Source organism: Excalfactoria chinensis, chromosome 1, assembly GCF_039878825.1.
Source record: "Excalfactoria chinensis isolate bCotChi1 chromosome 1, bCotChi1.hap2, whole genome shotgun sequence".
NCBI lineage: Eukaryota > Metazoa > Chordata > Aves > Galliformes > Phasianidae > Excalfactoria > Excalfactoria chinensis.
Window position 1 is genome coordinate 113,846,438 of NC_092825.1, and position 16,256 is coordinate 113,862,693.

Genomic DNA, 16,256 nt, shown 5'->3' on the forward strand with positions numbered 1-16,256 from the left:
GATGATTCCAGAATAAATGTTGACCCGAAGGTCGTAACCCATATGAATTTTCAGGAGGTTTTTGATGGCTCCTGTTAAAATACTGCTGAAGAAATAACCTTTGAAGTGAGGATAGAGAGATAAATTAAAACTCAATAAGCCAAAACAATTTACAGTGTGTTAATGTCTTTTACTCTGAGGAAAGGACAGTGTGCAGGGCACTGTAATTGCAAAGATTTATGATAAACATGCTAGATCTTTCATTTATTTACAAGAAAACAGTGGGCTGGTGAAGTCTCTTGGCTAGATGAGTAATGAGTAAAAACAATGGATGACTGCATATAGTGTCCAATATTTTCCTAAGCAGTAGTGGATTGGGCAGTGAGAGCTCAGGTAATAGCTGGCTGAAATATATGTTACTGGTTGCCCAATTGCAGTGTACTCACTTTGTGGGAAAGGCAGCCTGTTCCTCTTCATGTTCATCCTTCCAGTCAAAATGCATCTGGTTAAATCTAATTGTTGTATGTCTTTTCATTAATCCAATTTCACACAGTTAATCGGAGGGGACCGTTGTGACAGACATGGTCAGGCTTAGCTGCTGCCTTTGCAGAAGATTGAAGTTAAGTGGCCTCCACAGTAGCTCAGATATCTGCCCATTGTGATGACAGGGATGCTGTCTATTTCTTCATGAATACAGATACAGTTCCAGCATGCCTTCAGCTCTCGTAGAGAAAACGGGTGAAAACTGTGCTTAGCTGCAAGTTGCCTCACCCTGTATCATGCTTATGCTTGATGTTAAGGATGAGCCGTGGTCTGCAAATGGATAAGACAGTGCTTTCATGACTTCTTCGTCACAGTGAGGTAATTGGGCAGTATCTGTCAGTTACTCAACACTTACATCCTATAGCTGGTTAAAAGCCCTCCTAGAGGAGGAAGGATAAGAACATACAGTGTCCTTCCATATGTCATCTCTCAAAATCCAAGTAATTAAGTGATGAGCAACAACAAAGCTGGTAATGTAAGCAGTAGCTGCAAAACAATACACAGAAGGGAACTGAAGAATGTAGGATCAAGGCTTATCTAAGTCCCCTATTCCAGATCAGCAGCAAAACACTGCTTGCTTTGGAAAAGTTACCTTACTGTTTTCTAAGAAATAACAAATCCCTAAAAATGTGGGTGTCAGTAGGTCAGTGTTACCTAACCAGAAAGCCCCATGATTTTAAAATCACGTTTAGATACGTTCTCACTCAGCTTTACTCAAGAAGGCCACAGCTGCTTGAGTAAGGCTAAGGTGATGTGTAATACTGCACATAACATTCTGTCAGTTGCGTTTATGAAAGGTTATTTTTGTGCAGATGCTAGCGCATGGCTTGGTTTCACTAGCATGTTTTGCTGAATTCTGACTTGACATTTGAATCTATTGATGATAATACAGCATTGACTACGATTTTGCAGGCTGTACTGACAAAGGCAAGACCTGGTTAGCAATATCTCTGCTGACTGTAAATATAATGGCAGCTATTACTACTGTCGTTCATGCCTTTGCTTCTTTCCGCATTCCTTACCAAAAGCCACAGGAAATCTAGCCCTCAGAATATAATATTTAAAAGGAACCATGCCCCATTCCTCCTCACTTCTTTTTTCTTTCTCCCTGTTTTCAGTGATGCCTTTACTTTAGTTTCCACACATATTTCATCCAGCTTTTCCTATTCACATCTCTTTGCCATGGGTAATTCTTCTTCATTTCATGAGGGTAAGGCCTTTTATTTTCTGTTTCCTTCCTGTCCCGTGTTTGCTTTGGTTGACAGCACATAACAAACATAAATACTTGGTTGAACAGCTGATGTGTACTTGGCAGTTACGTATTTTTTTGATTCAAAGTTGAAATAGAATGTACTGTGACAGAAAGTCTTGCACCATAGCACTGAAATGAGAAATCATTATAGTTCCTGTATTTTCCTGTAAGAACATTGAGTGACGTAAGTGAAGTGTACAGTACGCATACACTGTTTGTCTGTGCCGTGGTTTCATTAATACGTTCTTACAGGCAGATGGTGTCATCCCAGTTTAATGCATAAATCCCAATATGATGCCTTTAAATGTCAAAAAAAAGAATGTTATTTAGCTGCCACTCAGATGGTTTTCTCATCTGAAACAACAAAAAAACAAGCCATAGAAATTGGAAAAGCACTCACTGACTTTTGGTGGATCTTGCACAGACATGTCACCCAAAACTTGCCTCTGTTATTCCTGTAGTTCAGTCACAACAGTTAGATCTGTTGTAAAATCTCATGTCTGGACTACTGTTGCAGAATGACAGCAGCTTTTGGAACTTCAAGTGCTTCTGAGGCAACAAAAGCTACACTGAAAGTAAGTTCTCTTTTGCTGTCACAAGAGCAGTCTCTGTGCAGAATTGTATTGATTTAATTGGTTTAAATTCATGTCCTATTGCTCAACTTGAATTTTAGATTATGCTTTTTTTTCCTATGTACACAAAGAATTGTTACTTCTGAGAACCATTGCAATGACAAAAAGAAACAGCTATCACATGTAATAGATTGCTGGCTCAGGCGCTAATGATTGCAGAATATTACTGAACTATTCCAATTAATTATTGGCATTGAGCTCTTTCTATGGATCAGGATGATCCCAACTCTTTTAACTAGATGCACTCACACTGCAGAATATTGAAACCCTGAAGCAAGTCTTGTATATTATATTATAGCTTTGATGCCACCTACTATTTATAGCAACACAGATTCAAGGAAAGTGGTTAAAAGAATAAGCCATAAAGAAATAAAAACAGTGTCTCTGCTGTGGGAATGTTCAGCTACTCCACACATGAAGCAGTTTCTGCGCTTTGCAAGAGGCTGATCTGCACAGATACCTACCACATAGAGCCAAGTGGACACAATCTTCCCAGTATTTTTCCTGGCTCTTCACATGTATTGGATAGTATTTATGAAAGCAGCTAATAATCTTCATCAGTACTAACAGGAGAATCACATGTATTCATTGATTCCCGCCGAAACGTATGATGTTGGTATGAGTTTTAAGAGTTTTTCTTAAGGCTGGTTGGCATGAGTACATTCTTCAGCATTTCCTCAGACTCTGCTGCTCAGAGCATTTGCTGGTGGATCATGGAGCACCAACTCAAGGCCTGTTGTCAGCTGTTCTCTTTTTCTGTCCCTCGCCTAAGCCTGGTGCCAGCATGCCTGGAAAGGTACTTATAAATACCCCACTTGAAATTATCTAGCAAACAACTTCTTCAGAGTTTCTTTGAGCTGTATTTGCTAATGCTCCAGAACTCAACACGTGCTAACAAATGAGTGCTCGTATTTGCTGAGAGATGATCACTATGCCTCTACTGGAATAAAGTGATCTAATAAGGCTTGGCCCACACCGGGGAAAAAGGCAAAGAATTTTTCCAGTAAAAAGTTATAGAATGGAGCAACCCAAACCATTCTATGGTTCTGTGATTTTTGTGCTTAAATCACAGGTCACTGCACAGTATTGTTGCCTGAAGATACAGAGTAAAATTTGGGAAGAGGGAAATACTGCTGAATATAAGGATTGGGGGATAAAATACAGCTGCTGTAGTGAAGACTGTGATCTGCCTAGAACAATTCTTTCTTTCTATGCTGCTGTTCATATTTATTTGAATATAGCAAAGCAGAACTGCAAAAGTCACCGAATCCAAATTACCCATAAAGCTAGGTGTGAATTATAAATATTGTAATCAGTGATATGGTAATGGTCCATTACGTAAACTAATTAAGTCTTTTGCCCTGGAGGGTGCCGAAGAAAAAGCAGTCGCACAGAAATTTGAATCATTCTCCATGTCTGTCAAACCGCGGTGCCTGAAGACAGCATATCCATTTCTTCAAGCTCAGTTTTCTTGACCTTTGAGCTCTTTCTTGGCATCTTCTGAATTGTTAAAAATAAAAATCCTTACGAGGACACTGGCAAGTGCTTCGCTAAGATCGTTATGGCAGCTTTCTACGTTCTGCTGTTAAGCCAATAAAGCTTGGGGCTGAAATGTGAAAATCAAATTGCATGCTTTAGGAAAGGTGGCTGTCCAATGGCTGTCCAAGGAGCCCAAGCCAGCATAGGTTTTTCCACCAAGGACAGAGCCATATGGGCAGGCTGCCCAGACAGTCTTACATAGAGCAACTCTGTGGCCAGGGAACCCTCCTGCTAAAAGTGAATTACCCAAATCCTAAGAAAAAGAGTCAGAAGATTATCCTGGGTGTGATCCTGTTGCCTGACCCTGACTGAAAGCACAGCAGCGTTCCTTTAAGGGCGGAATATTGCTCAGCAGGGAGAGATGAGCAGAACCTGGGTACTTGAAGTAGTTAAAACAATTCCGGGCTTGTGAAAATTCCCAATAATATTCATATTCTCTGCTGAGTTGCTTTTTAATTAGCAGCGTGTATTGAACTGACGTTAATGCAGAAGATCTCACTTGCCGTATCCGTCTCATTTGATGCAGGATAGCTTTCAGGATTAATGTGTTTGAAGACAGTACACCATTTAACTAGCCTGTTGTCAATCCTCTGAATGTATTGAATATGATAATGAAATGAAATTTACCTCTGTGACTTTTGTGACATTATCTTCTTCAAATGAATTGAATGCCACCTTGGCCTCATTTATTCCATCCCTGCTGTATTTCTCTTCTCCGAAATCTTGCCATTAGCATTCTGAATATGTTGATTCTGATATTATCCATCGCTTTCCATTTTGCTTTTCCCAAGGTGAAATCTCTCTGCTAATTCCGAAAGCTTTCCGTCTTCATTATGTAGAAATGACTTTGCCCAAAGACTGAAAAAAAAAACCTGGGGCCTAGGCACAATTTTTGCTAGAACAGTAAATGAATGCGTGTAGGAGGGGAGCAGGGAAGGAAGTGCAGCCATTTAGTTCCTTCCTGGGAATTCTTCCAGAGGGATTGGAAGCTGTTTTCCAGGAAGGTACAAATCTAAACAGCTCAGAGTTTTTTCCTCCAATAGACATTTGTTTTGCTGGATCCGGATACTGTTTGAAAACACCGTGGCCGTGTCTCTAAGCAAACACGAGAATGGCAAAAAAATCCTGTTCTTAAATGTCACAGAGAGATACCAGGGAATAATTCTCGCACAGTCAGTGTTTCTCCAATGTATTCCTATAGCTGGATTTGCTCAGTAAGCCGGGTGTTTTGTTGGGTGTACCACATTGGCGTACATGAATTGCCAGCTTGATCACCAAGGCAGTAATAAATCTCAGTTCATCTGTTTATTTGTACAACAATTATCACCTATTCTTTAATCAGGGTTTTTGGTTTTTTTTAATTAGAGATTACCACTGTTAATTGAAGGGAGTCTCCTGTCTTCTGTGTGACTAAGAGAGCCTTCTTTACTGGTTACTATTAACAGATGCAGAAAGCTGGACCAACGCACCCTTCCATTCAGTTGGATGCTGTTACTGCCTTACCGACAATTAATATGCCTGTGAATGCATGGCCTTTTAATGGCCTCTCATTTGGCCGTTCTCAGTCTGTAAATTTAAGCTTGCAATGTCTGATGGCTGGAGAAATACTCTTCAGGATCAGATGGATGCACTTAGTAGCTTTGGGAAGTGTAATGTAGCCAGACCCAAATAGCCTTGCTTTCTGTTAGCAGTAAAAAAAAAATCAAATAACCTCTGTAACTGAGTTAATTACTGAAGCTGCAGTATAGATGATAGTAAGGCAGAGGTCTTTTGTGTGGTTTTGTTCCTCATTTTCTTCACCAGTACAGTAGATGGGAATTTCTGTGAGTGGCGATGGCGAGGGAAGGTGGTGATTGTCTTTGATGCAGAAAGGATAAGGAGAACAAACTAGGAGGAGATGGTAAAGGAGCAGGTGAAGCTACTGGAGATGGGTTTACTATTTTAGTGTTGTACCAAGTGTTGTCCCTTACACTTAATGGTGTCAGCTGAATGGCTTGTGATTTTACCAGTTTGGCAGTAGATTTTATCAGTGGAACCTTTTCGACCTCTGCTCTGCTTCTCTCCCTTTTTAAAATTGTATGTATAGGCTGCTTTAGTTTATTTTTCTGGCCATCAGAAATGCATTCAAAAGTAGAAGAAATGGAGAACTGTCGTATCTCTTCCCATTATTTCATCTTAGTAGAAGCTTTGCAAAGAAATGTTTGTGTATCTTGGTATTAATAAAAGGTGTGCAGTACATTCCATCTGCGAGTGCCTCTGGGTCTTCTGAACAAAAACAGCTGCTGTTATCAATACATTTTGCAATGGAAACATGAAGGTTTTTTGTTGTTGTTTTTTTAAATCAGACATAGAAGTCTAGGTAACAGTTTATTTAAGCCAAAGAAACACGTTTTTGTTAATACCGTCACTAGTTTTTTCATTGATGATTCCCATTTTAGGGTAGATATCTATCTTATGTAAGAACAGAGGAAGAGACAGTAGAACTCTCTAACTTAGAGAGAAATTGTGCGTGACATTTCAAGACGATGCATACAAATACATTGTTGATTGGCTGTGTGGTCTTAAGCAAGTTGTTTGGCTGTCTCACACATCAGCTTCAAGCTGGCTATTGTGGAAATCAACTCCTATGTTTTGGGCTGATGTTTCTTGCAGAGAATAAGTTTTTTACTTCCATTTCTCCTCCTGTAACCCTGGAGGTTTGTGTGCTTCCTTGTAGGTCTTGTGTGATCTGTTTGGGTCAGCTTATTATTCCTTTCAAAGCATTGTAGGTTCACCTGATGCTCGCATTCATTCAAAGCTTTGGCTTACCAAATTGCTGTTGACTGACTGTGTTGATACCCCATGGCATGGGCTGCAACAGGCAACAATGAAGCAGTGAGAGAAATACTTGGCAGAGGACAGTGTTGTCACTGGTTATATATAGGAAGAGTTGCTCCAAAAATAGAGTAATGTTTAGAGATGAATAACCTCAAACTATTTCAGGGCTATTGAAAGAGGTCTCTCTTTATTTTTTTAACCTTTTTATAAATCTCCCGTGGATGGAAAAATATTGCTGAATCAAGAACGTCTGATCCCATTTGTTTCCTAGCTTGAAGTACTTGAATTCATTTAAGTGTCCTTCGGTGTGCATTGTTTATTGCACAAACACGGGTTTGTTTTTCCCTTATGCAATTTTGTACCATCTTTGTAACACAGCGGTAATGCTTGAACTTCAGACACTCTTTGTTCTGCAGCACTTTGGAAAATTAAGAGCACTGTTAAATTGCAAACTATATTTCCTGCAGGTATGCAACAAAAAATGGTCCCTGAGTAATAAATATTGTAGCATTTGATTCATGCCTGAAAGAAATTTTACAGAATTTGGATTTTTCATGCCTAGAGGATCTCTTGTATGTTTTCTCAATCATTTTGTTTCACATACGCAATGGGGCATTCTGAAATTGAGGTGACCGAAAATGATATAAGCCATAAAAATAGATGAAAGGTGTTAAGCCATTTGGTTCAGGCACATAATCACGAGCTGCAGTATTCCTTCAGCCTCTGCATCGTTCTTTCACGTAAACACGCTGCCCTCTGTTCCCTGTGAGGTCCAGCAAGCAGCTCCCCAGTGCATTTCATTAACCACAAAACAGTCGTGGGCATTGTACCTCTTCTGGAGCCTGCAGTTTTTGCTTATCGTAACCTCTGGACTGCTGGAGATAATCCCCTCATCTGCAGCTTCTGGAAGCTCTGCTGCCTCCAGCTGCAGGCATCTAGGAACCTGCAGAGGCCTTCCAGCTCCAGAACTCTCATTCTCTGATCAGAGAAGCAATTGTGTGTGCTGCTGCCGATGCAGCGCAGGCTGTACAGCACGTGAGACAACGTGTGTGTGTGCTGTCTTCTATCTCCAGGTGTTTGGAAAAATACTACTAATCCTTTGAATAGCAAGATGGAAGTTTTGAAACTGTTCATAACCACAGGACCCGTGTTGTCATTTAGCTCTCAATATGCAAAACAAAACCAAAGGCTCCTCTGCTCATTTCCCCTCTCCTTTGTTGTGTTTAAGGTGGAGGGCCATTGTACATAGCAAGAGAAACTGGATTACAGCTGCCTCTGACTTCCAGGTTCTTTTAGTGACATCATGGTGTCTAAATGTGCTCAGAACACTGTAATACAATGGGGAAAACGGGATCCGATTTCTCTGAAATTAAAAGAAAAAAGCAATTTTTTTCCCCTTTTCTGAATAGTTGCCAGAAAATCAAATCAATTCTGTTTTATTTTTAAGACTTGGAAGGTTTTGACTCTGTAGTACCAATTGCTGAGAAGCTTAATCATCCAACTACAACCAGACCAAAAGCTACTGGCAGGCGACCGCCCTCCCAGTCTTTCACATCTGTAAGTGTAATTTTCCTTTTATTTTAAAAAGATCATTTTCCTGAACTTTTTCTTCTCTGTGTTTCTGTTCCCTGATGCTTTTAATCCATTTACACAGCCAGTCCTTCACACGTACAGCAGGGCAGAGAGATGCGGCAAAATTTGTGTCTAAAGGCTGCCAATGTTTTGAACGTTAATGTTTAAAACATTCCCTCCCTTGTGAGATTTGTGCCCCCTCCTTTGGGTGCTGCCAGGTATTCCTTGCCAGCCATGGCTGAGGCCAGAAAAATGCTCTATAAAAAAAATTCTATGAGATAAACTAGTTTGTGCTAAATACCAGGGATTTTAAAAGCATTTCCCAAAGGAAGGATTTTCCCTTGGGGCCAGTTAGCAGAGTTTGAGGACAACACACTGTTGTTTGGTCTTCAGCGGCTCTCCTCAAACCATTGTGCATTTCTTTGCCTTAGGCTCACACTTGTAAATGAAGGGGTGTATTGGTTGTTAATATACAGATGGTAGCAAATGTACAGAAGGAATAAGCAAAGGAAAACTCACCAGTGGTGGTGCCTTGGCTGAAGAAGCTGGGGCAGTCCTCACTGGTGAGCAATCTCCAAGAGATGCTGCCTCAGTGGGAGTCAGCCCTTAAATGAGGTCTCAGAGGGGATGGAGTCGAGCTCCACCCCTTCCCGGAGCACAGCTACATCACTCTCACCTGTGCTCCCACAGCTGACCCCACATTTGCCTCAGCTGATTAATCAGAGGTTCAGGCTGTGATTACCAATCTCCCATACAAGGGGTGACTTAAATTTCTAGTATCTTTAGACCAGTTGGTCTCAGAAACCTTGCTTTGGAATCTGCTGCTCAGTTTTTCAGTCTTTTTTTCTGTGGGGATCAGGGCTTGTTTTTTCCACACGTTCTGCATTCTGGAATACGAGGATGAGATCAACTCCTGATGATAGCCACATTTGTGAGGCTGAAGAAAAAGGAAGTGGGAGGAAGCGAAAAGGAGTGTTGTGAAACTAATAAAAAACAAACAAAAAATCTTTTAAATTTGTTTATGAGCACAAACACAGAAACCTGAAAGAAGTTCAGAGGCTTTTCTTCCCCATGGGTCAAATCCAAGGGACAGAGAAAACCTTTCTTGTTTGCACCTCTGCAAAGAGGCCTATGGCAGACCTATACTGTGCCATCAGTGAGCATAGGCAGTAGTGTGACTCCTCCACAGAGCGGCGAAGCAAGACCTGCGCTATAGGCAAAGCAGTGGCAGAGCTGACGCCCCACAGCATGCAGAGCATCCTAGCCAATTAGACAGGAAGATGCTTTAGTCTTATAGCATAATGCAACGCAAAGGTGGAAATTCATGACAAATCCAGATCTCTAAGAATTTCTCATTTCATCTAGCTTTGGAAGTAAAACAAAACACACACACACACAAAAACAAAAGGAAGGAGGGAAAGTGTTGGTTTTCAGGTTGTTACTTCAGAAATTATGACCAAAAAAACCACCAAACCAACACCACGTAGATGCTCTTCTTATTCCTGTGTTAAATCCTTATACACTGAAAATATCCACTTTTTTTTCTTCTCTCTATATAGTCATCCCTTTCAAGCCCAGATTTCTTTGACTCACCAAGTCCTGAAGAAGAGAAAGAAGAACATGTTTCCATTACACACAAAGCTGTTGAAGTGTCGAGGAAATCAAGAACTGTTACAATATCACAGGTGAGCTAATTGGGTTGCCTGTTCATCCATTCTGCTTGGGTATTTTAATTTTTGAAAGCATTATTCAAATAGTTACTTTCAATGTTACTTCTTTTAGTATTAACACAGCAGCAGCTTTTGTAACCAGTCCTTTAAAGAAATGTAAAAATGGTGAGGCTGTTCACTGTTTGAAAAGCCTGAAGTGAGTTGCAGAGTTAAAATGCCCCCATTTTAACTCTGTGCATAGTATGTACACATAGTATGAAAAAAATCCTTCTAGTGTAATTGCGCTTCGTAGAATCAGAGAAGCCGGGGAAATAAACGTTAGAAACAAAGGGCTTTTTTTGCAGCTGTAAATTGAGTTTCCATGAGACGTGTCTGTGAGCAGAGCAAATAAATACAACTCTGCGAGCCAATCTAACAGTGCATGAATTAGAATTTGCAAGTACGGTCACTTTTTATACTGGTATAACTGTGTTTTTCATATTGTCTTGTGCCATTCTTACTCTGTCTTGGTAGAAAACTGAAATTATCCGATACTACAGAAGGAATATTTTGATCAGGCTTTAGAGTTTGCTGCTATAGTATATAAGGATACCTTGACTAATAAAAATATTACATTGTAGTATTTATATTTCTGAATATTACTTGTATTTCAAAAAGTGTTTGAAAGATGCAGTCATGCACTTCTGTGATCAAGTTACGAGGATAATGTTTTGCTATATAGCTCCCTCTTCTGGGTATGCTTGAATTAATGAATATTCTTGGGCCAACTTCTGTCAATGATATGCTGGCATGACAACAGTGTAGATGCTGTTCCTCTAAAACACTAAGACTGCTATCAGAAAGTGTCCGCCTGACGTTTTGATCCAGATGGGCAGATAAGTTGTGGCATAACATGCTTAGTGTGGACGGCTGCAGTTGTGCCTTGCTCGCTTGCTGCCTAACATCCCTTTTCAGTTCAAAGGAAACTTGCATCGGTTGATAGAGGGCTTATTATCCATGAAGGATCTGGTTGCAAGTACATACCGCTCAGACACACATACACATGCATAGAACGTTAAAGGAGCATAATTAAGATCACAAGAGTCAAGCATTCAAGCCACCAGAATTGTTCATCTCCCTTGTGATTTGTAATGCCATTTTCCTGTATCTGATCGCACTATTTGTTTCACAGAGGACTTCCCTCTATGCAGTGTTTGTCTGAAGCAGGTTCTGCACTCAGTCACTCTCATGTAGTAGAGAAAACAGTTTTCTACAGGACTTGGTGGTACAGATCCTGCTCTTCCCTCCCCACCATGTTTTCTCTTAGTTGTCATCTGACTGCTATTTTTTCTCTCAGTTATTTTGTTGAGGTAATACCACTGCCCTAGTCCTCAAGTCTTCACTTACCGTATATATGTTTGCATACTGTTTGTTCTCAGTATCTTATTTGCTGTTCAGTTTCAGTATCTCTTTTCCCATGAGAGAATTAAAGGGCTGTCTGTTCTTTCTCTTATTCTGGCCCAAAAATCATAACTTACTTAGGTCTGGTAGGTATCATATAATGCACACATCAGCATTACCAAGTAATAATATGATGAACAATTAAGACTCACTTGCCAGCGTGACAATTGTACTTATACAGTGTTCTGTGTATGCATGAAGTAATGGATCTTATACGGTAGCTGTTTCCTATACCTTGTCTACTGAGTAGGGCACTGTATTGCAGTTCAAGAAGCATGGGATCCTTTTGAGCTAAGCCAGAAATGTTCAGGGTAACCATATGAATGTTGCAGTTTTCTCTGAAGTTCCTGTACGAATAAAGAGCCATTGGTAGTTATGAGGATTCACAGATGCTTTGGTTACTCGAAGACAGAAAATAAAATGATACCACTGTTCTCTTTTGTATTCATATATTTTCATTCTGAAGTCATCGGATTTTGTGTTTCTTTTCATATGATACCACCAAGCAAATCTGTGGAATGGTTGGATATGTTTGTAATACTAACAGCGGCATTTAATGCATTCTTTTTTAATGTTAAGACAGTGTCAGAAATGGAAGAATCCTTCAGTGCTTAACTGAAAACCATGAATGGAATCTGCAGAAAGTGCAGTTTGGATTTCTGGCCTCACTGTTGTGCTTTGCAGGAGACCTCGGTGAATGCAGGTGTAGCCCTACAATCTTCTGTGAGAAACAGTGGATATCTGTCCTTGTTTCATCATACTGCTGGATCTGAGATCTTGGGAATGGTTTTTACTGGTTAGTTTTAGCCAACTGTGGAAACTCCCACTGAAGCTGTGTGAAATAACAGGTCCCAGCTAGGCGCCCTCTGATGTATAACTACAAAGATAATTTACCTAATTGTTGCATCTGTCATGCTTTGACTATGGACTTTCAACGTTACTACAGAGCAGCAAAATACTTAGTATCTGTTATAGGTCTGGTTTTCATAAAGCTTTCTCCTGGCACCATTTTTAACTTTAATTTTTATTTTCTGACAGGTATTTGATAATAAAACTTCATTGCCTCCAAAACCAGGCGCTTTGGCTAGTGGCGGTAATGTACAACCATCTCTATCCCCTTCACCATCACCTGGATTTCATTCAATTGCTATGGGAACAACAGGCCACAGGTCAAATTCCCCATCCCTACTTGGTGCAGAAGGAAAGCCAAAGACTGAACACTTGAGCCAAGGTCAGACTGCCCTGGAGGAGCTGAGAACGCAAGTTAAGGAGCTAAGAACTATCATTGAAGCGATGAAAGACCAGCAAAAGTAAGTACTGCAGTGTTCCCCTTCCTGTGCAGGAAGGGTGACAGCAAATCCCTGCTTAGGAGTCATTAAGGTTTATAAATGAAGTTGAAGCTTACATTGTATTGTTGGCACAAGAAGCTTTTAACTGGCTTAAATACATTACAGGATGGGGAGAATTCATGTTACCAGCCCATCTACATTTTGTTTGAGATAAAGGCAGCCGGGTACTGATAAAATGTTGGTACAGCTAGCTAAGGGCAAAAGCTGTGGAAGCAGGGCTGTTAGAAGGAAATGTAGTGCTCATATTATTAACTTGCAGGAGAAGAAACGGCCCTTTTATAGATAGTGTTACTTCTCTATGGTATGTAATACATGAGTGTACTAACTTGAATTAGTTCTTTGGCGATAAAAAAGGAATAACTAGTGAAGGAAGGAAAAATATGTCTCCAGGAGGAGATCCTTTGTGTTTTACTAGTTTTTTTTTACTCCACGTTTTTTATTGCATTCTTTTAACAGAAAAGAGATTAAACAGTTGCTGTCTGAATTGGATGAAGAAAAGAAGATCCGTCTACGATTGCAGGTACTTTATTTATAGTGCTGTGGAAATATTGGTAGGTTTGATTTAGCCCCAGGTACAGGACATAAAACTCTGATAAGATGCTTAGGTCTCAGAGAATCGAAAGCTATTAACATTTCTGGAAGGAGATACCTATTCCCTTCATAGCATTGCCAATCTGCATCACATGTATTGCAGTTTTGGATTCTTACTGAAAAAAACACCTAATAATTATCTAAAAATTCATCAGCCCAAGTAGACAAATACCAAGCAAAAGAACACAATACAGGATTCCAAGCATGATATTTCTTTGGTCTCAATTTTAGGGGTTTGATTTTGCTACAAGTGGAATAGTGCATTTTTAAATGATTTACCCTCTCCCAAAGCTTTATATTTTGCATTTTATATTTCACATTGCAAGATTTTCATGTCTGTTTTATAGACTGAATTCAGGTTGCCTTCACTAAAGCATCTTAAATAATATAAAAGATGGCTTTAGGATTAAGAGCCAGTTACTGCTATCATTGTTTGTATAGTACCTAAGTTATCATATTGATTTGGTGTTTCCAAGCAGTGTTCTGCCCTTCCTGTGTAAGGGTAACACAGCTGCACCTCTGTTAGGGTCATAGACGGTGCAGCTTTGGTATGGAATGGCTTTGAATCTGCTTTTCCAGATTTTGAAGAGTAATGTACTTGGTAAGAGCTTTAGTATTGATTATGTCTTATATTTCTGTGGTATAGGTCAACTGTACTTTATCTTTGTACTAGGAATAGAAAATCGAATTGTAATTTCACTGGGCTGTTCCTGCTTAGAGGAACTTGGGAAGATGACAAAGAGTGGCGGAACAGGGAGTCATCAATGTCTGTGCTCCGAGGCTGTGTAAAGGACTTTATGCAGGCAGCCACCTAGGCTTCTAGTAGCACACAATTCGTGTTCAGCTCAAACTGAAACAGAATCAAAGTGTATCTCAAGGTGAAAGGGACCTAAAAGGATCACTGAAGTACAACCTGTTCCATGCCCACCGCCCTGTGGTGCAGCCCCTTTCCCTGCCCCCCAGCTGCCCCTCCCCTGGCACAGCTCCATGCCGTTCCCTCGGGCCCTGTCGCTGTCACACACAGCAGAGCTCAGCGCTGCCCCTCCGCTCCCTGTCAGGAGCTGCAGCCGCCATCAGGCCTCCCCTCAGCTCCTCTGCTCTGTGCTGAGCAAACACAGGGGCCCCAGCTGCTCCTCAGCCGCTCCTCATACGTCTTGTCCTCTAGGCCCTTCAGCATCTTCGTTTCCTCCTTTGGATGCTCTCTTAATTGCTTTATTTCCTTACATTGTGGCACCCAAACTTGCACCCGGTGCTGAAGGTGAGGCAGCACAGAGCAGAGCCAGACCCTTCTCTCACACAGTGGCAGCGCTGGGCCTGGTGCATTCCAGATGTGTCTATTTGAATAGAATCGATGAATATTTGAATAGCAGTCAGTGATGTACAGTAACAGGCCAGAGTTTCAGAAGTCTGTGTTCCATCTCTAAGGATGGTTCAAAATCTTTACTCACAGACCTGCAACGATGGTTTCTGTTTTGTGGGAAAAAAAAAAAAAAGAGCAGCTTATCAAACAAAAGTTGTGTTATTTGAACGGCACTTCCAGAGCCAGAAGTAGCACAGGTTTCAGCACGTGTATTAAAGAAAGCTTTACTTGGTTACTTGGTGCAGTTGAACACTGAGAGTGTATCCACACCCCTGCCTTAGGGTTTCCAACCTCTGTCAGAGAGGCCAGATGTACAACCGGGGGTGATGGAAACTTCAGCCACCTGCTTTATCAAACTGCTGTATGTCCATCAGAGCCCTTAGGGTACCTGGGCACAGACTTCATGGGTGCAAAGGGCCACCACCCTCACAGCAAGAACCATTCCTGTAGGAGAGAGCCAATAGGTTTTGCTGATCAGCTATGGGTGTTCGCAGTCAGTGGCAGCTAAGTTGTGCTGTAAGTACAGCAGCTGGTGCATGGGCACAGTTCTTGATCAGTGAGTTATTTCCTGGCTATGACAATCATCATTGAGAACTGAGAGAGTGTGAGAGGTTTGGGGACATGTTCAATGACTGTGCTTATCTAGCTGTGAAGGGAGGAAGCTGTGACCAGTCACCTTGTACAGCTGAGGAGGTCGCCTCAATTTGTGAAGTCTGGAAATAAGGGTGATATAAAGCCAGTGCTGACACCTGTGGACAAAATGAAATACATGCTTTTCAAACTGCACCAACCCTACCTTAAGTTTGTTAAAACATCACATTTCAACAAAAATACATTTTTTTTCTTTCTTTCAGATGGAAGTTAATGATATCAAGAAAGCTCTTCAATCAAAGTGAATACTTGATAGATGGAATGTTGCATTATTCTACATGACTGAGACTCAAATTTATGCCCCAGCCAAAATAACTTTGTGCCAAATGATTTAAGAATTGCCTCAGCATCCCTTTATCGAAGGATTAGCACAACCGTTTTTGATAGCACAACAAAAATACCAACAGTGAGGAAAAATCTTCCACGTGAAGCGGTGCTGCGTGGCACCGGTTGTGACTGAGATGGATCTTCTTGTGCTAAAGGCTCTCTACTTCAAGATCATAGGTGAAATGAAAACTCAGGCAGTTTAGTCCATAGTGGTACTATTTTGATGATATTTTTCCATAAATAAAGTGTATTTCAGATTATCTGTTTACAAGCTTTATGATTTTGATTTTTGTTTTTTAATTGTCTTTTGTCACAGATTTTAAAATGTTTGTACTGCATATAGCCAGGAATGAATGTTAACGTTGGGGCTGGAGGGATTATTTTTGCTTCGAGATAGAACAGCCTACTTCTTGTTACGGTTTTAAGTTGTTAAATATGCAATTTCATGTCCCCCAACTCCCTACAATGAAACTTACCGTGGTGTACAGTAATGTATTTAGGAGAAGAAAACCAACAGAATAAGAATCTGGTCTT

General features: G+C 40.6%; 1 protein-coding gene across 8 annotated transcripts in view; it reads left to right on the forward strand.

Annotated features, from left to right (window-relative positions):
• The window catches only part of SH3KBP1 (SH3 domain containing kinase binding protein 1), a 215,334-nt gene extending 199,352 nt beyond the window's left edge, over window positions 1–15,982 (forward strand). For all 8 annotated transcript variants that reach the window (XM_072330073.1, XM_072330081.1, XM_072330089.1 and 5 more), the window contains 5 exons: window positions 8,210–8,319; window positions 9,894–10,019; window positions 12,483–12,754; window positions 13,250–13,313; window positions 15,599–15,982. In XM_072330073.1, the coding sequence (XP_072186174.1) occupies window positions 8,210–8,319; window positions 9,894–10,019; window positions 12,483–12,754; window positions 13,250–13,313; window positions 15,599–15,640 (614 nt within the window). In that variant the 3' untranslated portion in view covers window positions 15,641–15,982. The remainder of the gene's footprint in view (window positions 1–8,209; window positions 8,320–9,893; window positions 10,020–12,482; window positions 12,755–13,249; window positions 13,314–15,598) is intronic.
• Window positions 15,983–16,256: the final 274 nt, after the last annotated feature.